Below are 20,961 nucleotides of genomic sequence, written 5' to 3' on the forward strand. Positions count from 1 at the left end.
ACCGACCACAAGCGCCAGAGTGTAAAATCGTGCATGTCGTATATACCACGATACCTAACAAGCCAGCCTTTGTAACGGATTGCAAAACGACCATGGAAATGTGGTCGAACATTCGACGGGAAGAATACCGTACTAACTAAGAAGAGTTGCACCACAAGAGAACGATGAAATACCATCCTGAAATTCGCTCATCTTTTAAGATATGTCTCAAAAGTATTATGTAATAGAAACTACAATAAGAACTTAAAATACTTGATAAATTTATATTTAATTTTCGTAGCAATCTCTTCAGAAGATTCTTCGTTGTTGTTACGATATTGCTCGTGAATAGTAATCCCCTTTTGGAATATGTGTTCTGACCAAAAGTAAGTTTTAAAGATTTTGTTCCATCTACAAGATTTTTATTGCCAGAGATGTAAAAGCAGTCCTGGAATAGTAGAGTATGTTACTTTGAAACAGTTGTGCGAAATAGCAGGTATTTGAAGTGCTTTATCGTCGATCGTTCGTCTCTGATCGATTTCTGACACCTCACAGATTATTCAAGAGATTCGAGAGAAGCTGAAAGATAAGTTAACAGCAGACTTGGTGTCAAGCTTGGGAACAAAGTCCACACTGCAACAGTGAATTCTCTTTGCCGAATGCAAAGACAGACGGGGGAGGGATAAGGAGGGGAATAGACGATGAAGTACGAAAGAGAATGGAGAGAAGAAACGAAGAGGAGGAACCCGGCCAAAGACGTTTAAAAACTGGTTCCTTCCACCCATTTCTTTTCACCTTATTTGCTAATCCGAATTCTGATTTCCATATATCCGCGTATACAATATTCGAGTCCCGAGGAGATTGATATCGACTGATAAACCATAAAATACGTCAACAGGACTGTCTTTGATTTACCAAATAAATACCAGATATTTATCTCTCCAAGAAACGCGTCCGTCTTTAATAAGATCATTCACAGACTCGTCGAATACAAAGAATTTCGTAATATCGCGATTGTTATGCAAATAATTGTATTTAGATGAATTCTTTTTATCTTCGATATTCGATAGATTTTATTGATGACAATGGCTGTATTGCAATTATGAATTGCAGTCAAGGTAATATTCGAATCAATTCAAATTTAAATTCACAGCTTTGCTCAATGAGGACTTATATATTACATTTCGAAGCTGTTCTTAACATTAAATATTTACTACTATGACCTACGATTTGTTATGCCCTGTTCTTATTTTTCTTTCAACAAATAAAAAAATATTCAATGGATTAAGAATGATTTTTTCATATTTTCAGCAAATTCGATACATTTTGTTAACAATGAAAGATCACGGTGGCAAGCAATGTAGCAAAATTAAAAAATATTAAAAATGTCAAAGAAGAAGTTAAGAAAATCCAATGGAGATTATGTCAGAAAGTATGATCGGTCAAGTTTCAAAAGAAGCATCAAATATCGATCTTGCGAATCGTTGTGCACGCACCCTTATCCCCAAACGTATCGGGACCCCTTAAGAGATAGAGATCTTGCTCTCAGACTCACAGCAAGAAGACGGGCTGCTGTAGACCTTTTCTCATTGAGTCAGTCAGTCAGTCAGTCAGTTTGCCGCAGCAACGCGGCCTGTACGAACGTGTGCATACGCGTCTTGTTGACTTAACATCGTGTGATCGTACGGCTGCATTATCGACAGAGCTGGCAGAAAGCTACAGCGAGACATCGGCGAAATTGGTCGTCGGTCAACCGGTCGTTGGTCGTTCCCTTGATCGCGAGATCTGATCCCCATTGAAGCTTCGCATACGTGTCTCTCTGGGTTGTGTCAGCTCATTAAATTGCGTGCGTGAGAACGTGCTCGTTCGTCTCGAGTTTCGCCGTGAAATCCCAAATTTCACGCGTCAAATCGTGGCGTGTTCCGTCGGGCTGCACACACCAAGACACACGAGTGTCACATACACCAACGAATAGCTTACGCTTACAAAGAATCATACAGAAAGAGAAAGATTTACATAGCCACAAGGGGGCTAGTCATAAACCGTGCAACACCTGGCGGCACGTCGTTAATTATGCAGTGGGCCGCAGCCGCCCTGGCCTCGGCGGCGATCGCTCTGCTCCTGGACACGGCGGCCGCGAGAAATCACCATCGATCCGGCAATGGGCACAAACCAACCGGTGACATCTCCCTATGGATCGACCAGCAACAGATCAAAATGTTCAGCGGTAAGTTGGTTTACGGATATCGATACTACCGCGCCACGAATATCCATCCGTGTTGAGTGCCGCATTTTTCTTTTTGCATATACTGTGTTATTTTATTCCTACAGTATTTTATTCTTCTTGATATTCTTATCATATTGGTATTAAAAGAAAAAAATACATATTGTCATTCTAAAGAATTTATTTGATATTGATAAAATTGCCATTTTTGGGATGCTGTTGTGGCATTCACTTATTCATGATTTTAGTATATGGGGACAATATTTATTTTTTATATTATATCTAGTTTATGTTATAAAATACTTCATATATATGTTTATGTTATATGATACTATGTTATTTCATTATAAGATGAAAATTCTATCATTATTGTTCATATATATATATATATATATATATATATATATATATATATATATATATATATATATATATATAATATATATATATTATATTATATATATTATATATTATATATATATACATATCTTTTATGTGATTCTCTCATGTTTAAGTATAGATATACTACTGTATTAATTTATTCTATAAATAGTATTAGAGTAATAATCTATTTCTTTTAATTTATTCCAACATCACTCTACATAAATATGTATGACAATGTAACAAGTTACAATCGATCTTTATCTTCTCTGTTTCATTTAGGGGTTGAAATGGAGATATTCGCGATTACGGAGGGTAGGGTCTTGCCTTATCTATTGGATCCAGAATTCGAAAGCAAATTACCGATTATTCCGAGCGAAGTAACGTACGTGAATTTTACATGGAAGTCTGGTGTAAAGAAATATTACTATAATTTTTATCGATTAAAATCGTTCGACGAGACGATCCTGAAAACACCATATATCACGATCAAAACGCAAGGAAGAGTACCCAAGAGACCTAAGGGTAATTTATGTTTTTTTAATTATCGAAATATTTTGAGTCAACAAATTTAATCGATTAACAAAAAATTATTAAATTTGATGCCTACGTATATAAATAAATGCATAATGTTCATTAAATTCGCAGAATTCAGCGTCCTATTACCATGTTCCGGTAATAATTCGGGCATTGCGCAATTAGGCATCGGTTTGATGATTGAAAGTCGTAAGGGAAAACCTTTAAACGGAACACCCCTTCGCCTTAACCTGAGAAAAGAATGCGCCGTGCGCGGTGAGTGCGTCAATCGCGCCCATGATCATCTCTTTCTACACACGCACACACACGCCTGCCCGCACGCACAGAGTTCTGTATCAGCAATAATTCATTGCTCAACTTGCTACACACTTCAATTAGAAACTATCGAAATCTCAACTGTTTCATTACCATGAAAACTGCTCTTTGCAAAAAGATAAGGAAAGAAGATGATAGAAGCAAACATTTTTTGTAATAATGATGCATGTGGAGTAGGAGACATGTTATGAATTGACGATGATTTCGATTGTGTTTCTGTCCGATCGGTGCACAATATATATCTTTGTGTATACAACTCGATAAAAGATATTTTGCGGGAAGCTTTAACTGTGTATAACGCTTTCCGATTAGTATGAAGGTAGATCCTCTTATCCGCTTATCCTATAGATCTGTAATCGATAAAATAGTTTCTTCAAATCAATGAGCGCATGAGTCTCTCTGACCCGAATGTATCCTAAAATTTTTATTAATGAAAGCCATTTTAAGTGGCCGAAGTATTCACTTAAGTCAATGTGTAATTGCGTTTATCTGCTTAAATTTACGTGGGTGTAGCGGAAAATAATCGCTCAATGTATCTTGTGTTCCTTTGCAATGAACGATAATTGTTTATGGTCTAAAGGTGAAAGACAAGATAAAATTTATGCATGAACCAATTTGATATTTGCTTGTACTATTTATGAATTTATACAATATTATGAAAAAATACTTTTATGATTACACTTATTATATTCAAATCCTGTACTTGTTATTGATATCAAATGAATCTTTCTTCTTTATATAATATTTTTCATTGCAGAACCTAATCCTGGACCTTGTCCAGATGGATATTTAGGCCCACCTCATTGTAAAAAGGCATTGTGCTATCCAAACTGTATGAATGGTGGCAATTGTACAGCACCTGGTGTTTGTTCGTGTCCACCAGGTTTTCAAGGACCATATTGTGAAGGAGGTATTTTGATTTCAAAATAAGACATATATATAAAACAGATATTTTATTTACTTAAAACTAAACTAATATTTATAAATATTTTATTAAAGTTACACTTTTGTACTATATTAACAAATTATATAATTTATATAACTTTGGATATTGATATAGCAGTTTTACAACCAAATTTAATAACATTTGTTAAAGCTTGATAGAATGGTGCTTGTTCTGCACCATGTTTTAGACCAGTGTCATGATGTTCTTGTTCTTCATCACGAAATTTTTTTATTACTTCTAAAACTTCTTCATGTACTTTTTCATCACTTTCCATCAATGCACGTAATTGATCGTTATAATGCTCTGTGATCACTGTTTCAACAGCTACGGTGCAAGCCATAGCTGCTTTTTCTCCCATAAGTGCTGTACCAGCACCAAGGACAAACCCAGCAATGTTCCAAACAGGTGTTAGAACAGTGGGTCTTACACGATATTTTCTAATCAACTCTTCAAACTTTGCACGATGTTTCTTTTCTTGATCCCACATATGTTGAATAGTTGGACCAACAGATGTTCTACCTGCCTTATATACCCGTGTTAAATTTATATTCAAAGAAATAACAACATCCTGGTATATATTTACAGTATATTTATACCTAAAACAGCCATTTGTCCAGCATATATTCTATCAGCTCCTAATTCTCCAGCATGATCTACCCTTATAACTGAATCTAATAATTTCCCTGATCTAGTTGCTCCTGAAGCTGCTGATGTACTAGCCAATCGAATTCCAAGCTGTCTAAGATGCAGCATTTTTTTCTATAAACTTTAAAAAAGCGTTTGTGACAAAAATTTTTTCTCTTAATTAAAGCACAATTAATTTTAGGTATATGTGCAGAAAAATGTTTAAATGGTGGGAAATGTATACAAAAAGATACTTGCGAATGTCCAAAAGGATATTTTGGATTACGTTGTGAATTTTGTAAGTAAAATTATAATAGAAATGTAGCTACTAATGGTTAAAATTATAGTATTGGCTTCATAATAAATATGTTTTCACTTTTTTTAGCAAAGTGCGTAATTCCTTGTTTAAATGGAGGAAAATGTAAAGGGAACAATGTGTGCAGATGTCCTACTGGCTTCAAAGGAGATCATTGTGAAATTGGTAGAAGATCTCCGCAACGCTCAGCCTGCACAAGAGCATGCAGAAATGGAACGTGTCAACCTGATAATACGTGTCTTTGTGAGCCTGGTTGGTTTGGAAAACTGTGCAATAAAAACAAGCCATGGGCTTGAAAGTAAAAACATATTTTTCACTGGTGGTATTGGTCTGTAGCCAATTGGATGCAACAAGATTTCTTATTTAACATAAAATTACAAAATGTCTTGAATTCTATTTAGACTGTATTCCTTCATGAGTTTAAGACATCTTTTACTTCAAACCTCGCATTTAGTTTAACAATCTTTATACTTAAGACAATACTAGATATGTATTCAGAAAATTATGAATCATTAATTTTATAAAGTATTACTATGTGAATTTAATAACAGTATATATATATATATATGTATATATATATTATATATATATTTTTTTTTAAATCCAATTGGTTGATACCACTAAACTAACATGTATAATTAGTAATTTACCCCACCCCAGATGTGATATGTAAAGCTGCTTTACAACATTTTATACTATTAAATATTATTTTTAAATAATATACTTTTATATTGTTAGATTTATTATAATGATTGTAAAAAAAATAAAATAAAATATATTTTCTTTCTTGTAATTGGTACTTTTCCTTGTTGATTTCGTAAGATTACATGTTGTCTCTCTAAATTACCTTCGTATTTAAGATTCGAACTTTATATCTCGATAACAATTTACAACAATTTCTCATTACGAAAATGTAAGACAAGAATATCGCTATAAAGACAATAAAATAGAAAGAGGAATTGCATACCCAAGATAAAGTCTTTCGAATAGAAAACGTCAAAACAACAAACGATTGTTTCTTGCCGTTTCAGATGGTGCAAGTTTTTAGGTTAGACTGAAACTCAGCAACATCGTTCCAGGGACGCTGAGAACAAGAGTCACGTGTTTCAGGATCCAATAAGAAGGTAGATCGGATGGACGCCATGACGCGTACCCCAGTGGTACCAGCCAATCAGGTTATTCCAGATCCATATACATGTATATGGTGTTCGTGTTTCCGTGGTCGCTGGTACCTTTTTGCGGATTCTGAGGGGAAATCGGTGAGTGCCGAATAAGTATCGGTGCGTTATTAGCACGTAATTGATCGTTGAGGGACCGGGCGATGCGCGTATGTTGCTTATTCGCGAAATAAGGGCAATTTCGCATCGTCTGCTTGGAGTGCACCGCGCAGGCTCGCTCAAAATGGCCGCCTCGCTGCCGCGTTTGTTGTGGTGGAGATGGAGGGCCGCGTAGCCGATCGATACGGCTGCTGGCGAAACTGGCCATGGTGTCTATGGCGGCTGTTGTGTGTGTTGTTGTGGCGTGGCGCGACGTACACGCGAGTTACGCCCGGTGAGGTAGAAGGTCGCGTTTTAGCCTCACGGTGGTGGTGCTGTGCGGGTGAGCGTTTAACACGGGTGGCGAGATGAGACCGCGAGACGCGAGCGTAGGGCGTGGTGAGAGAGCGTAGCCGACGGCGGCCTCCCCGCAGACGCGAAACCCTGAGCCCTCCCTGATCGGGTGACCACTCACGGGACACACAAGGTGCGTACGCAACTCGCGATTTTCACTGGGCCTGCTCCATGGCTCCGCGGTACCGCGGTCATGAGCTTTGCGGCCCCGGAGGTGGTCTCTTTTGCGTGTGCCCTGCGCATTTTCATTGCCCCCCCAAGTATCCACCAAATAAACGCGCCGTGTGCGCGGCTTGGCGCATCTTCTCTCTCTGTTCTCTCACACCTCGTCACGCTTTGCCAAGCCACGCTCTTACCACTCTTCTTAACTGCCTGTCCGCCGTCTGTCGTCTGTCGCGTCGCCTGTCAAATTCATCCAACAAATATGTATCTGTTACTCGCTGTCACCCCGAGTGTAACACCGGTTCGCTACGCTTCATCCGCGCATCACCGATATTCTATGTCTATGCACAGACCACGGCGACGACGACGACGACGTTCACATATTTACGTTACGTTAATTTGTCACCGCGTGCTCCTTTTTCACGATGTTATCTCACGTTTAGTGCGAATATCTTATAGCATCACGTTTCATCATGCGTGGGGATCCTAAACATACGCGCGGGAAACACTTCCGCCTGAAACTCATTGTTTATGTTTCTCAAATTCTGACCGTATGTAGTATCATCATCCTGGATTCTTATCTACTCTACCCTTATCATGTAGCATTTCACATGGAAATACTTATGTATTCAATGTCTTTATTATACTTTGTAATATTTTATAGTTCATGTGTATGTAGTAAGAATATCTGTTTATGTGTTTTTCTTACCTTTATATCATCAATTAATGATACATAGATAACGATATCATTATTTTAATTGCTCTTAAAATATTATTTGATATACAATCATCTTTTTTATTGTTGGATCTAGATTTATTCGTTTCATTATATATATGAACATAGTAAATTTCAATATTTCTTTTAACATTGAAGTTCCTTCCTATAAATAATGTAAGTGATTATCTATATATAGCTAAAAGAACATTATTTTATAGTTATATTTAAATAATATCACTATGTAAACTTAACAGAAGGTAAATTTATAAACATTATGGAAGATAACTTTGTTTTGGAAAATTTATACATTTACAAGAGACAGTCTGTTGTTCTATATTTTATATTTCATATTTTATATTTTATTTCTCATATAAGCTTGTTTCTTTCGATTTAGGAGGTGATGTAGAAAGAAAATAAAACATCAAAGATTGGCATCTGTTTCGACGGGGCATTGCAATATAACCGAAGACAAGACGGACGAAGACAAAAAGATGGTGTCTCTGCCTAATGCAGAGCCTGGCACAATGGATAGAATCTCAGATGATGATGATGACGAGCCAAGTAGTGGGTCTGAAACATATGAGGAAGGTGACCTTTTGACAGCTGCTATGGATGATGATGTGACGGCCCAGCTCGCCGCTGCAGGTTGGCAAATCAAACACGCTAATGGTGATTTCCATTTTTTTGCTTTTTCACCTTTTGAGTTATTTATATTCTAATCATTTTCATTTACAAAAGGAAAGTAACATAGAGGGTGCACCAATAATGTTAAATGAACAAGTCTCATTACATAGGCACAAGGAAAAAATAAGTAAAGGACTTTGTAAATTAAATATTTTGGATTGTGATTGACATATTTCAGTTTATAATTGATAATGTTAATAATGCATATTATTCTAAATTTTTATATAATATATAAAGTATTAAAGTATGATTTGTATAATATTATTCAATTCTTTGAACATAGATAAAGAAAAATGATTATCTTTTGCAATATTATAATAATCATATAAAAAATATGAAGATTCATAGAATTGAAGTTACCTTGATTTATCATCAACAGAAAGATAGAAGTAAAATACTGCCTGCCAATGATACATCTAATCTGGTAACTATTAAATATTAAACTAAAATACATTTATAAGAAGATTCTCTATGGAGCCCTAATATGGTTAATAGTTTTAACTGTTCATGTTTTTATTAAGTCATTTAAAAGAAAATACATAAGTTTATTGTTTTTTTCATTTACATCATTGACAGTGCAGCATGAATTTATTGTTTTTCTTTTTTTTGCCTTTTTTTATCTCACTTTTTTATCATTCTAATTTTCTTTCAACAAGATAAGTACTCATAATACAAATTACAAAGAAAATATTGACAAAAAATACCATTATTGAATGCATTTTACATTGTTTGTGTGCTGTAATATTATTTGCTTCATGTTTTTAATATTCTACATACATGGAAACACTGTTTTTTATATACATGTTAATTTTGCATTTTATGCAGTAATTTTCACTAGCAAATTTAGAATTATTCATATATATCATCTTTCCTGTGTGTTTATTAAAATATCATAGCTTAGAAATTAGCTTAATATTTATCATTTAAATTTGTGTTCACTTTGTGCAGTAAATTTATTATGTTATGTTTACTCCCTAAATGTTATAGAAAAATATGTAATATTTTGTAGATGTTCATTTTTACCTTATCGAAAAAAAATTCAAGAATATATTACTTATCTAGATTTCAAATACCTTTCATTTCATGTTATAAAACATAATGTTGAGTTCTATACACATATACAAATTTAATTCATTTTAATATATGTATAATATATCCTTGGATATCAAGCACGTTTCATATCACTACTGCTTTGCATCTCTTGTTTTGAATGAACTAAAGATACATGTTGACATGTCAGTAAAATATCTATACACATATATACATATACGTGAATAGGATAAAAATATTTTAGCAAAAATATTTTGAAAATACCGCACAAATTGAAATTTTTTCTTCAGTATCTTTTAATATTACTGATATTTTACTGACATTTTATTTGGTGTGGGATTGTAAAATTAGAAAACATATAGTTAATAATTTGCACATTTAGGCCCTGTTGGCGTAGCTGCCGCCGCGGCTATTGTCTCAGCAAAAAAGAGGAAACGACCTCATAGCTTTGAAACAAATCCCAGCATTAGAAAGAGACAGCAAAACAGACTCCTAAGAAAACTTAGAGTAAGTATATACATATTACTATGTTTTATCTTGTTATCTGTATGCCTTTAAATATTTATTATCATTTATTTATTTATTTATTTATTTATTATTTCTTAAATATGTATTTTTTACAGCAAACAATAGATGAGTTTGCAACACGAGTTGGACAACAAGCAGTAGTATTAGTAGCTACACCAGGAAAGCCAAACAGTAGTTATAAAGTATTTGGAGCAAAACCGTTAGAGGATGTAGTAAAAAATTTAAGAAATGTTATAATGGAAGAACTTGAAAGTGCGCTCGCACAACAAGCTCCGCCACCAGTACAAGACGATCCATCTTTATATGAATTACCACCTCTTATAATAGATGGCATACCAACACCTGTGGAAAAAATGACACAAGCTCAACTCAGAGCATTCATCCCTTTAATGTTAAAGTATTCTACAGGCAGAGGTAAACCTGGTTGGGGAAGAGATAGTACACGGCCACCATGGTGGCCAAAAGAACTTCCTTGGGCAAATGTGCGTATGGATGCAAGGTCTGAAGACGAGAAACAGAAGGTTTGTAGATATCTAAAGAATCTTCGAACACCTTTTTTTCATTTCGGATATATACATTTTCTAAACTACTTAATGTTTGTTCTAATGTATTTTTTTAGATTTCTTGGACACATGCGTTAAGACAAATTGTAATAAACTGTTATAAATTTCATGGAAGAGAAGATCTTCTACCTGCATTCAGTGAAGAGGATGATAAATCAAATGTACTGATACAACAATCGACTCCTCATTCCTCGTCGCATCCGTCACATTCATCCGGTCAAGGGCAAGGTGGACAATCGCAGCAACAACAGCAGACGGTGGGAGTTGTTCGCCTCAGCAGCACGGATTCATCTAAGGGAAACTCTTCGCCAGCACAAATCATTGCCGCGTCTCCTACAACTCTTGCCACTGCCACTCAGGTGGGAGTGGATAGAGTACAAAAAAAGAATTGATCGAAACAACGTGATTGAAAAAAGTCCAATTATTTAGTACAGTTTCAGTCTAATCAAATTTAATGCAAGGTTCGATAGTACATTGTGAGATCATGGTGTTTCTTTAAATTCTGATTTTACATTAAAAAAATTAGAATTTGAAATTCCTTTATACGCAATTTGCGTTTATGTTCATGTGTTTGGTTTCCCTTATTTGAGTTTAATCTATCTTTATTTCTGTAGTCGTTGTCGTCATACTTGGAATCACATTTTATTTGGTTATACCTTCTGTAAAATTTTCACCATTTTTTTAGTTGTAATCATATCTTGCTTTTTAAAATATTTAAAAAGACACGTGACTCGGCCATCATAATTAATATTTTGTTCTTGTGTTCTAGATGACGGCTCAATATCCGACGGCAGTTTTACAAACAATAACGAATCCTGATGGCACTGTATCAATCATCCAAGTTGATCCTAGTAACCCAATAATTACGCTACCAGATGGTACAACAGCTCAGGTTCAAGGTGTAGCTACTGTAAGTTATCATAAACCACTTTTTATATTTTTCTTTTTGACTTTAGGAGCAAAGTTTTAAAATGGGAATTAATTTTCTTATCTACAGATCCATACAAGTCAAGGAGAAGTGCAAGCACTTGCTGAAGTAGCAGGCAGTGGGGAAGGTACTAGTGTCGCTGTCGATTTAAACAGCGTTACAGAAGCAACATTAGGTCAAGATGGTCAAATCATTCTCACAGGAGAAGATGGACACGGTAAAACAGTTTTCTATAGGCTCTGCACCGTCGCCGGCCAGGAGCTACTTGAACAGTGAATTCATTTTTACTGGCCCAGGATCCTTTGTTGTTTTGCATGCTGTCTGCTACGCTCCATTCAAGAAAAATACCTACGTGTTCTACTACTTTGTACAACGAAAGTAGAATATCGATTAGTTATTCTTTTTTGATACTGTACATATGCAATTTCATTCGGAGCTATGCACAGCTTTATTTTAATTTCTTCTTTAAGAATCCATGATACATGTAAGAGATCATCAAAAAAAATGTTCAGGGCACTTGTGTATTGATTTTTATGAATTAATTTACGTTTAAATGTCGTGTGATAAGTCAAGGAACTTTACTAGAGAGAAAATAGAGAAGTTGCTCTTAATATTGTGTCGTTTTGTATATACACATATGTCTATAACGTTTTTAGACTACTCTCTTTCTGAGATGAGATAAAATTCAAGATCTTTTTAACAGGGGCTCGATAATGATGAAATAATACAAATGATAGAATTAAATTTGAACGTACCGTATCTATATGCATGTACATACTGTTTTTTTTATATACTGAAAAGCAATTCATTGATGCCTACAATATATTTACATATTGGAATGTTGCATGTATAGTTCGTACATTTCTATGGAGAGCTTTAGATACATAGATTTTTAAAGATTTTTAAAGTGTGTACGTTATAAAGTAAACAGATAGAATCGATCGGTTCACATGGATTCTTAAGATTTTAAATTTAAACGAGAAAATAAAGGAAGGTATTGATGATCACATAAAGAACCTGTCCCTGTTTTACAATCACTTTACCATTATTATCGAAAATTGGTTACTTTAATTTACTTTAATTAAAACAAAGAGAAATAAAACTGCTGTACATAGAGTATTTTTTGTTGATGTTTTTATTATTTTATAGCTGTTGTATTTCGCAGCCTTTGTTTAAGCTACTCACGATTGCTATTTTCTAATTTATTTGAATCAATAAATTATTTTTAATAAAAGAATTCGTATTTGTATAATTTATGCTTGTCCATACTTGATCTTACAGATTGGCTTAAACATCTGTTGCTTTTTATTAATGCCTTATTTTTTCTGAAGTGTAGATGAGAATTATGTTTGCACATTAATGATATTACATTAAAAGGGTGTGCCAGAAAAAAAGATAATGCTAAATGTGAAAACAAAAGTACTCATCTTTTCAATTACATTAAATATTTGACACATAGAGTAAGTATATCTACTTTTCTTTAGCACACCCTGTTAATCTAACATTTTTTTATTAGCTTTGTATACAACAATATACTTTTAACTTGTCATTTAAGTTTTAGAAAAAACGTATAGCCCGTTAAATCTGACTGTATCGTAAACTGGTAGCATGAACGCACAAATCCGAAAAAATTGTCGATATCGAAAATACACGTACGAATACGTGCTCTTCGAATTATTAAGTTTGACTTTTTAATTCCCAGTTTGCTATACAGAGAGAAAAATGCCTGGTCAAGGGCAGAACACAGGACAGTTACTTCTTTGTTTCAGGCTATCCTGTTTCCGTCTCAGGAGTGATAACAGTACCAGTATCTGCTAGTATGTATCAAACTATGGTTGCCAATATTCAAAGTGATGGTACGATGCAAGTAGTCACACCAATGGTTCAAGTCCCAAAGGTTGAGCCTGGAAATGGGGAAGCTAGCATTGAAGCTGTCACTATTCAAGGGCATCCTATGACAATGATAAATGCCGCAGGTGAACATCAAGTTCTTCAAGTAATATCATTAAAAGATGCTAATGTCCTCACGAAGGCTATGCAAGCCGAAGTTGTAAAAGATGAGGATAGTCAACAACAACAAACCGTCTCTAGTCCAGAATAAAGCGTTTTACATAGTTAATACAAAGCTTTTATGTTAACACCAAAATGCGACAGGTGCACATTAGTGGTGTTCATGAGAAGAAGAGTGAGAGTATTAGAAATGATATGTGTTATTAATATTAAGGGAGATGATTGTGTCTTTTCTGAATCATCGTATAGTGTGTTCTCTTGTTGAGAAACAGTAAATGAATAGTAAATGAATAATATGTTTGGAGAGTGAAAATGATTGAATGTTCGATGACTCATTGGACTTGAATGTAATCATATTTGTATTCAAGATTCATTGTAGACACTTAGAAGTATTCACTTGTAATTCAATTTCTCGAAGATAGTACTAATTTTTAGAAAGTACTGCGACGCTCGATGAATGAAAATCGTTGAACATGCAAAGTTTCATCGATGTATTTATAGTGATAGTATCCGTCGTCTGGATATTTAACATTTTCCAATAAGCAAACACGGATACAAATATTTTCATCTAGTCTTAGTGTCGGGTCCTTAAGAACGATCGATATACCAAAGAATTTTAAATTTGTGTTAAACTATTTTACGAAAGAGATGATTACTAACAAATTATATAATTTAATTACATCGAACTAATGATCTAAAAAGGACTTTAATTGAACGAGTTGATGCTGTAAACTATATAATTCGAATTTATTTGTTGAACTTGTTAATGATAGATTATTTTTTCAGACAAGATCAAGTCTCAAAAGTCACTTATGGTTTCAAAAATATTTGTGGAAAGATCTGTCATATGTAAAAACCTTTTTGAAGTTCAATGAAAAACGAATTCACATTTCGTAGCAGGATTCCGAACTAAATGTAATTTTTGAGTTAATCAAATTTGGCTATCGGATTAAAACAAAATGTAATATGTAGCCTATTTTTATGATAAATTGAGATATGGAGATGAGTCATTTTTCGGCGATAGAGATATATAATGATACATATTAATATACATTAATAATCGACAGTAGAGATAAATGAAAAAAAATTAAGCATTTCTGACGGGTACAAATAGGCTATAAGACATAATTTTTTGAAAAATAAGACATATGGATTTGAAGTACACATCCAAAAAACATAATTACTTTTATCATATTAATACTATGTTATATTAGAAAATTATTTTTAGGTGATGTTATAAAGAACACTATATACATAATTCTCACAAAAATGACAATTAAATTCTTCCATTTCCATTCTGTATTACTCGGATAGTGTGCAGAATGTAGAAATGGAGAATCGCTTATTGTTCTTTATTTTCATTTTCATGTAATCTATTTATTTTGATTATTAATGAAAAAAAAAATCAAAATGTTTTCATGCATTTAAATGCCAACTCACTTTTATACAATATATTTAATGTTAGGAAGAATATTATTTTTTCTGTGCAATCTTGTTTCAATGTTGCGGTATCAAGTATTGCAAGCATATGTGATTGACTACCGAAAATGAATTTCATTATTCTGACGATTTTATTTACATTTTTATATTTTTTAGTATCTTTATGTGCATCATACCTATATATATATAGGTATGTGTGTGTACACACACACATATATATATATATATATATATATATATATATATATATATATATATATTGTTTTCAGATGATAACTAATAATGAATTTGTGATACTTGTTTAATTAATATCTTTTAGTACATGTGTCTCTATCATGAATGATGATCATGAAGTTCCTGTAGGTGTGTAGTACAGTCTTCTCTTTAAAAAAGTGTATGTCAAGAGCAGAGTCGTAACATTGAAACAACAAACTGCCCTCGACATTAAGTATGAATGATACCAAAAAGAAAGAAGGTTTTTATAACATTATAGGAGAAAGTAGATAAATTTAATAATTATCAGTAGAAAACAGATCACAATGACTAGATATTAATTGTTATATTGTTTTTTAAAACTATGGCCATTACATACAAGATGTAATATATTGATACTCCCATGTAAGACCATGTTGTATTTTTTTGTTCTTGTTTGTAAGAAATCACACAGGACATAAATTAAGTTTAATGTCATTTGAGAAAAGAATGTAATACCATTTTAGATAATTATAGATGTATGTGTACATGACTTTACCACTGTGTATCTTACAATGTAATTTGTACATATGTCATTGTTGTGTCACCTTTCTGCTTTGGTTACTTTTGATGTAAAAAGGTAAAAAAAAGGGAACTTGAAAAATATTAAAAATTTCAAGGCAACATAAGGAACCAATAGAAGTTGCAATTAAAATATAATATATACATATCATTTTGTTTCATGATCTATTAAGGTGATTAAGTCTTGAAAAGCAATATATAAACAATACATGTTTCATATATTTTTCCAATTCATGAACAATATGCTTCATGTACGAAACAGATATGACATATGATAAATATTTGTCAAAATCAATATTTAATAAGAGACATGACAATTGGTATTCTTTTATCCTGATTTAAAAATTGATTTTTTGTTTATTTGTGACAAGTCTAATAGAAAGCACCTCTAAGCGTATATACTATGTTTATTAATTTAAAATCAATAATTAATGTATATCATCAATGGATTGAAGCGCTAATTCAGGCTTATCATAACCAAGCTCTTCTGGGGTATTGATACCTAATTCATCTAATGTAGGTCTGATTTCTTGTAAAATGTAAGGATAAATTTCTTTAAGTTTGCTTCCACATTTATCCTTTACCATCTCCAAAATCCTGATAGCAAGAGCAAAATCATTCAGTTTCCTGCAAGCCCTTAATGCAGCACAAATAACAACTGGATCTGGTACAAGATCTAAACCTGAAAAGACAATGACTGTTAGAACAATTATTATAATATCGCTACAATAATAGTTATTTCAATCTGGCTATTTAAATAAATAAGGAAGAACATTCGAAAACAAATTTTTTGAAAATAGAATGTTACTGTTCGATTTAAATTACTCGAAATGATTGTCATTTAAATTGTTAAAAAATAATTGTGATTGTAAAGTATGATATAACTACGCAATTACTGACCCGCTAATTTGTTAAAAACTCGACGAATTTCCCAGTGATCGAGATCTGGACGACTTAGATAATTCACGTATTGCTTATTAAATTCCTCCTCACTTTCTTCTGGGCCATCGTGGGAGGCACGAACATTTCGACTTACAACTGTAGCGCGTGGTAGTAGAGAATTTCTTATGATATTATTTGCTTGTCTTCCCACAAATCGTAACATTTTTTCGACGAAATGTTACTGAATTGAATATGATAGCAAGGCTGCACGATTGGCTTCTTGCGTAATATCAGAAGAAGACGGAATTTGCTCTGAGTTCGATCGAAACATTTCTACCAACCTAGAAGTAGTAAAGCGTTCAATTTACATGCTTGCAGATGTTGTACCGCGTGTTTCAATTATCAAATGTTTTCATATTACTTTTACGTCACTGTATATAATTTTTAAAACTAACCCGATTACAATACATGTATAATTTATTATCTAGTTTTTTTTAAATGACTAAATATTTTACAAATGTAAGTCAATAAAATTTAGAAAATACTAAAAATGTACATTTATATATAGTTTGAGTTATTCATTATCATTATGACAATATTATTATTATATATTATTTTTTCATATTTTTCAAACAATTTACATATAAATTTAATCGTGACAAGTTTATCATATATAAGTACTTACATGTGTACACGTGATGACATATGTACATCGTGTACACGTGTGTTTGTACACGATGCCATTACGTACATGAATATTTGTAGAATCATTAGATTAGCGCTGATCATAAGTAAATCAAAATACAATAATATAGTGTAGTGCGATAATTTACTGTAGAAGAATAGTTGAAAAACAGTGGAAATATTATAATTGCAGAATTATGTATTTCGAGTATAACCCTACATGGCCGTATGCAAGGTTCTGTAATTGTACTTCACTGACTAACTGTCGTTGCGGAGAAAATAATGGTATGATAAGATATTTAAAATAGCGTTAAATGATTCTCATTTTTCTTTCTTTTTTCATTAGCAAGAGTCTAATAATTTAAATGCAATTTTTTCACAAATACTACCAAAATTCACATAAATATTATCTTTTTGTTTGTCTAGTGCATGAATGGACATGGAACAAAGAAAATGATACATCTACTATCGTTTTATCTGAAAATAATTTAAAAGTTAAATTTCACAATGGCTATAGTTATGGTACAGCAGCTGTGAGAGGTACAAACGTATTAGAAAAAGGCAGGCATCATTATTGGGAAGTTAAAATGCTTTCTTGTATTTATGGAACCGATATTGTAAGTATCTTCAATAGAAATTAATGACATTTAATCTACATATTGTTTCTATTAATAATGCAAAATTTTCAGATGGTTGGAGTTGGTACAAGTAATGTGAATTTAAATAGTGCACAGGATTACTTCTGTTCCTTTCTTGGGCGTGATAAAGAATCTTTTGGTTTTTCTTACCATGGATATATACAACATGCTGGTATAAAACGTGATTATGGCACTTGTTTCGGGCAAGGTAGCTTGGTAGGGGTATACTTGGATACATGGAGAGGCACCCTAGAATTTTTTCTTAACAGGAAGCCACTAGGTAAATTCATAATATTGCAAATATCAACGTATTTATATTTTTCCTTACAATATTTTATGATTTAGGTATTGCTTTTACTGGATTAAAGAATTTTGCGTTATATCCTATGGTGTGTTCCACAGCTGCACACAGTACGATGAAATTGACTCATAGCTGTTCTGTGCCAGCTTCTTTATCAGTATCTTGTTTGTCAGTATTAAAATCATCACATAGAGCATATTTATCAACTATGATTCCTGGATTACGGTACCTTACTCAGAGCATTTTTGCAGATATATTAAAAATTCACTCAAGTAAGTTATTTACAAAGAAATGTGCAATTAATAATTTATACTTTAAATGTTGTTCTTTTCTTCAGACAGAAACGATGAGAATGAGAAGGATGAACCCCAATTTCCAACAGATCATGTAATTCTAGATGACTTTGACTTTGTACTAGTGGGTATGAGTATAAAAAGGAGGAAAATGTGTAGGTGAGAGAATGTGGACAACAGACGTGGCCTCAAATTAGTTGTAAAATTTCTTATTTATAGATAAAAACGATCATTGTAAACATGTACATTAAAAACGAATTATTCCTTCACAGATAGAAAATTTCATATGACTTTATAGAGTTTTGTAAAAGTGTAATGTAATGCATATACCGATTTTTTAAAATATTAAGTAAAAGTATTATTAAAATTTCTTAAGATTTCGTAACATGCTACTTGTACTATTTCGCTTGATACGCGATCTGGTACGAGCAGAAATATCATTAATTTTTGCACAAAAGACAAGAGCTTGAGCCCATCCAGCTAAAGGACCCCATAATTCGCGTAAATAGTTACTAATTTCTTCATGAATTTTTGGGGTGACAGTTTTATATTGTTTTAAATGAGGTAAATACCTTGCCCTAGCTATTTGGAAGATATGAGTGTCTACAGGAATAGCCTCTAAGTGACCTAATGACATTAAACATACACAATCTGCAACTTTTGGACCAATCCCAGGAAGAATAATTAGTTGTTCCCTAGCTTTAGCATATGATGTATTGTTCTTTTTGTGTAAATTTGAAAGCCATTGTTTTCCACCAAGATCTATCAAATGCATTGCTGTATTTACTATATATTCTGCACGATATCCAAATTTTTCTTCTCTTAATTTACTTTCAACATCTTTACTTGCTAATGCCTCAATAGATGGAAACTTGTAATAATCTTTGCCTTCGATTGAGCAAATTTTTTCACCAAAGAACATACATAATTTTTCTACCATTCCTGATATCCTAAAATAATGATGTATTTAAACGTATGATATATAAATTAAACCATTTTACTTTACAAACCTTTGGATATTGTTGTTAGAACTACATATAAAAGAAAACACATTTTCAACAACATCTTGATTTAGTATTCTAACACCATTTGTTTTATTTAACGATTCTTTAAAATGTGGATCCGCAGCAGTCCATTTTTCGCACAGGTCTTTTAAACACTCGTTCAATCTGAAGTAGTCAGACAGAATCGTGTCATAATTTTTAGAATCTACTAGTGGGCCTTGTACATTGTAGAATAGATAATTATCATGTTGCGTAAGAGTCCAAACATATCCACCAAAGACTCCTCTAAATCCATTATTGTAATTAAACCATCTATAAAAATTATTTTTTACATTATTTGTAGGAAGCAAGACTATGTTATTTCAAAGCTCGCAGGAAAATTATGTTAGACAAGTGAGAAGTACTAAAAAGATATTGGTTATGTTTTTTTTAAAAGATTAATTATGCCATTAAAAAGATTACCTGAAACTTTGACCGCCTTTTAACGTAATGCCTAAATCTAATTCCGACGACAAGCAAGCGATTTTACCATGCTTTGTTCTCACTTCATTTTCGTGCATCTTTCCTTCCAAATGTCTTATATTGCTTGACAAATAGATTTTAATCTTTTCTATCAATGCACTATATTTAATACGAGGCAGGAGAAATTTGTAATACTAGAAATTTCGATTATTCGTACAGGATTAACAGTTTTAAACGTTTATTTTCTTACAGAACAGGTAATATAATATAAATAGATAAACCGCGCGCAATTTGTGCAAGTGGAATAACGGAAACACGTGCGCATTTAATAGCGCGCCAAATTCGACTTTGAATTCGATTCCAAATCCCGAATAGTTGTAGAGGAAGATGCAAAAGATATTATGTATATGAATTTTGATAATTTTCATAAGGTTTTATTCTAATTATTTTTATAATGCATCCTTTATTAAATATGTTAGTACTATATCACTATTATACATATTTACAACGATGTACCTACTGTTAAGAATTTTGATAGTTTATATTTATATATCTATGAATTATTTTCATTTATACAATACGAGGAGATATTGCATATTTAACTTATTACACTTATTTTTTATATGTCGCATTTAAATACAGCATATATTTCAATATTTAAATACTTTTGTATCGTTACAATCTTGATTTTCTTTTCAACATTTTTACATCGCACGAACATGACTCATTCATACATAAATACAATCATACAGAATACATGCACGAGCACAATTAACGCGGAATCAGCGTTATTGTACACATAACCAAGAAAATAAGATAAAAGTAAGTGAACTATTACGCAGATTTCTAATTACAAGAGTCAACAATTTTGTAGGAAAGAGATTTTTTCATTTTCTAAACTACTTGTT

The 20,961-nt window shown here is 32.7% G+C and overlaps 6 protein-coding genes across 11 annotated transcripts; 3 read left to right on the forward strand and 3 right to left on the reverse strand.

Annotated features, from left to right (window-relative positions):
* The first annotated feature begins 1,526 nt into the window (after nucleotides 1-1,526).
* LOC126871805 (protein shifted) lies at nucleotides 1,527-6,346 on the forward strand. Its single transcript, XM_050631061.1, has 6 exons — nucleotides 1,527-2,206; nucleotides 2,867-3,109; nucleotides 3,233-3,376; nucleotides 4,194-4,346; nucleotides 5,209-5,304; nucleotides 5,392-6,346. Exons 1-6 carry the CDS (start codon nucleotides 2,053-2,055, stop codon nucleotides 5,616-5,618), a joined length of 1,017 nt encoding a protein of 338 aa, XP_050487018.1. The 5' UTR covers nucleotides 1,527-2,052; the 3' UTR covers nucleotides 5,619-6,346.
* Nucleotides 4,375-6,452, reverse strand: LOC126871814 (5-demethoxyubiquinone hydroxylase, mitochondrial). The gene is made up of 3 exons (XM_050631081.1): nucleotides 6,290-6,452; nucleotides 4,979-5,148; nucleotides 4,375-4,901 (listed from the first exon to the last, which is right to left on the reverse strand). The coding sequence occupies exons 2-3, from the start codon at nucleotides 5,133-5,135 to the stop codon at nucleotides 4,471-4,473; spliced, it is 588 nt and encodes a 195-aa protein (XP_050487038.1). The 5' UTR covers nucleotides 5,136-5,148; nucleotides 6,290-6,452; the 3' UTR covers nucleotides 4,375-4,470.
* On the forward strand, nucleotides 6,453-15,765 carry LOC126871798 (DNA-binding protein P3A2). 5 transcript variants are annotated; one of them, XM_050631043.1, is made up of 8 exons: nucleotides 6,453-6,581; nucleotides 8,207-8,481; nucleotides 9,929-10,053; nucleotides 10,170-10,595; nucleotides 10,694-10,996; nucleotides 11,407-11,547; nucleotides 11,635-11,782; nucleotides 13,335-15,765. In XM_050631043.1, exons 2-8 carry the CDS (start codon nucleotides 8,304-8,306, stop codon nucleotides 13,664-13,666), a joined length of 1,653 nt encoding a protein of 550 aa, XP_050487000.1. In that variant the 5' UTR covers nucleotides 6,453-6,581; nucleotides 8,207-8,303; the 3' UTR covers nucleotides 13,667-15,765. The 5 variants fall into 5 exon arrangements, with proteins under 5 accessions (XP_050487000.1, XP_050486999.1, XP_050487003.1 ...); XM_050631042.1 differs by lacking the exon at nucleotides 6,453-6,581 and adding an exon at nucleotides 6,648-7,065; XM_050631046.1 differs by lacking the exon at nucleotides 6,453-6,581 and adding an exon at nucleotides 6,648-7,065 and having other exon boundaries at nucleotides 10,694-10,894.
* A 221-nt stretch (nucleotides 15,766-15,986) lies between these two features.
* On the reverse strand, nucleotides 15,987-17,016 carry LOC126871815 (cytochrome c oxidase subunit 5A, mitochondrial). The gene is made up of 2 exons (XM_050631082.1): nucleotides 16,690-17,016; nucleotides 15,987-16,471 (listed from the first exon to the last, which is right to left on the reverse strand). Exons 1-2 carry the CDS (start codon nucleotides 16,892-16,894, stop codon nucleotides 16,218-16,220), a joined length of 459 nt encoding a protein of 152 aa, XP_050487039.1. The 5' UTR covers nucleotides 16,895-17,016; the 3' UTR covers nucleotides 15,987-16,217.
* A 25-nt stretch (nucleotides 17,017-17,041) lies between these two features.
* On the forward strand, nucleotides 17,042-18,858 carry LOC126871812 (SPRY domain-containing SOCS box protein 3-like). Of its 2 annotated transcripts, XM_050631079.1 has the most exons (6): nucleotides 17,042-17,190; nucleotides 17,549-17,640; nucleotides 17,782-17,972; nucleotides 18,045-18,273; nucleotides 18,339-18,566; nucleotides 18,632-18,858. In XM_050631079.1, the coding sequence occupies exons 2-6, from the start codon at nucleotides 17,553-17,555 to the stop codon at nucleotides 18,748-18,750; spliced, it is 855 nt and encodes a 284-aa protein (XP_050487036.1). In that variant the 5' UTR covers nucleotides 17,042-17,190; nucleotides 17,549-17,552; the 3' UTR covers nucleotides 18,751-18,858. The 2 variants fall into 2 exon arrangements, with proteins under 2 accessions (XP_050487036.1, XP_050487035.1); XM_050631078.1 differs by lacking the exon at nucleotides 17,042-17,190 and having other exon boundaries at nucleotides 17,392-17,640.
* LOC126871807 (N-glycosylase/DNA lyase) lies at nucleotides 18,771-20,361 on the reverse strand. Its single transcript, XM_050631063.1, has 3 exons — nucleotides 20,054-20,361; nucleotides 19,598-19,903; nucleotides 18,771-19,537 (listed from the first exon to the last, which is right to left on the reverse strand). Exons 1-3 carry the CDS (start codon nucleotides 20,149-20,151, stop codon nucleotides 18,949-18,951), a joined length of 993 nt encoding a protein of 330 aa, XP_050487020.1. The 5' UTR covers nucleotides 20,152-20,361; the 3' UTR covers nucleotides 18,771-18,948.
* Between the last annotated feature and the right edge of the window lie 600 nt (nucleotides 20,362-20,961).

Source organism: Bombus huntii, chromosome 12 (assembly GCF_024542735.1).
Source record: "Bombus huntii isolate Logan2020A chromosome 12, iyBomHunt1.1, whole genome shotgun sequence".
Classification (NCBI taxonomy): domain Eukaryota; kingdom Metazoa; phylum Arthropoda; class Insecta; order Hymenoptera; family Apidae; genus Bombus; species Bombus huntii.

Bases quoted from the DNA above. Each gene is read 5' to 3' on its own strand.
- LOC126871805 (XM_050631061.1), top strand. From the start codon at position 2,053: ATGCAGTGGGCCGCAGCCGCCCTGGCCTCGGCGGCGATCGCTCTGCTC. The intron at 4,347-5,208 runs GTATTTTGATTT...AATTAATTTTAG, and splicing joins AGGACCATATTGTGAAGGAG to GTATATGTGCAGAAAAATGT. The intron at 5,305-5,391 runs GTAAGTAAAATT...CACTTTTTTTAG, and splicing joins TGGATTACGTTGTGAATTTT to CAAAGTGCGTAATTCCTTGT.
- LOC126871812 (XM_050631079.1), top strand. From the start codon at position 17,553: ATGTATTTCGAGTATAACCCTACATGGCCGTATGCAAGGTTCTGTAAT. The intron at 17,641-17,781 runs GTATGATAAGAT...TTGTTTGTCTAG, and splicing joins TCGTTGCGGAGAAAATAATG to TGCATGAATGGACATGGAAC. The intron at 17,973-18,044 runs GTAAGTATCTTC...CAAAATTTTCAG, and splicing joins GTATTTATGGAACCGATATT to ATGGTTGGAGTTGGTACAAG.
- LOC126871814 (XM_050631081.1), bottom strand. From the start codon at position 5,135: ATGCTGCATCTTAGACAGCTTGGAATTCGATTGGCTAGTACATCAGCA. The intron at 4,902-4,978 runs GTATAAATATAC...TATATAAGGCAG, and splicing joins TGGACAAATGGCTGTTTTAG to GTAGAACATCTGTTGGTCCA.
- LOC126871798 (XM_050631043.1), top strand. From the start codon at position 8,304: ATGGTGTCTCTGCCTAATGCAGAGCCTGGCACAATGGATAGAATCTCA. The intron at 10,997-11,406 runs GTGGGAGTGGAT...CTTGTGTTCTAG, and splicing joins CTCTTGCCACTGCCACTCAG to ATGACGGCTCAATATCCGAC. The intron at 11,783-13,334 runs GTAAAACAGTTT...TCTTTGTTTCAG, and splicing joins CACAGGAGAAGATGGACACG to GCTATCCTGTTTCCGTCTCA.
- LOC126871815 (XM_050631082.1), bottom strand. From the start codon at position 16,894: ATGTTACGATTTGTGGGAAGACAAGCAAATAATATCATAAGAAATTCT. The intron at 16,472-16,689 runs GTCAGTAATTGC...TTGTCTTTTCAG, and splicing joins AGTTTTTAACAAATTAGCGG to GTTTAGATCTTGTACCAGAT.
- LOC126871807 (XM_050631063.1), bottom strand. From the start codon at position 20,151: ATGCACGAAAATGAAGTGAGAACAAAGCATGGTAAAATCGCTTGCTTG. The intron at 19,904-20,053 runs GTAATCTTTTTA...TAATTTTTATAG, and splicing joins AAAGGCGGTCAAAGTTTCAG to ATGGTTTAATTACAATAATG. The intron at 19,538-19,597 runs GTTTGTAAAGTA...TCATTATTTTAG, and splicing joins TCTAACAACAATATCCAAAG to GATATCAGGAATGGTAGAAA.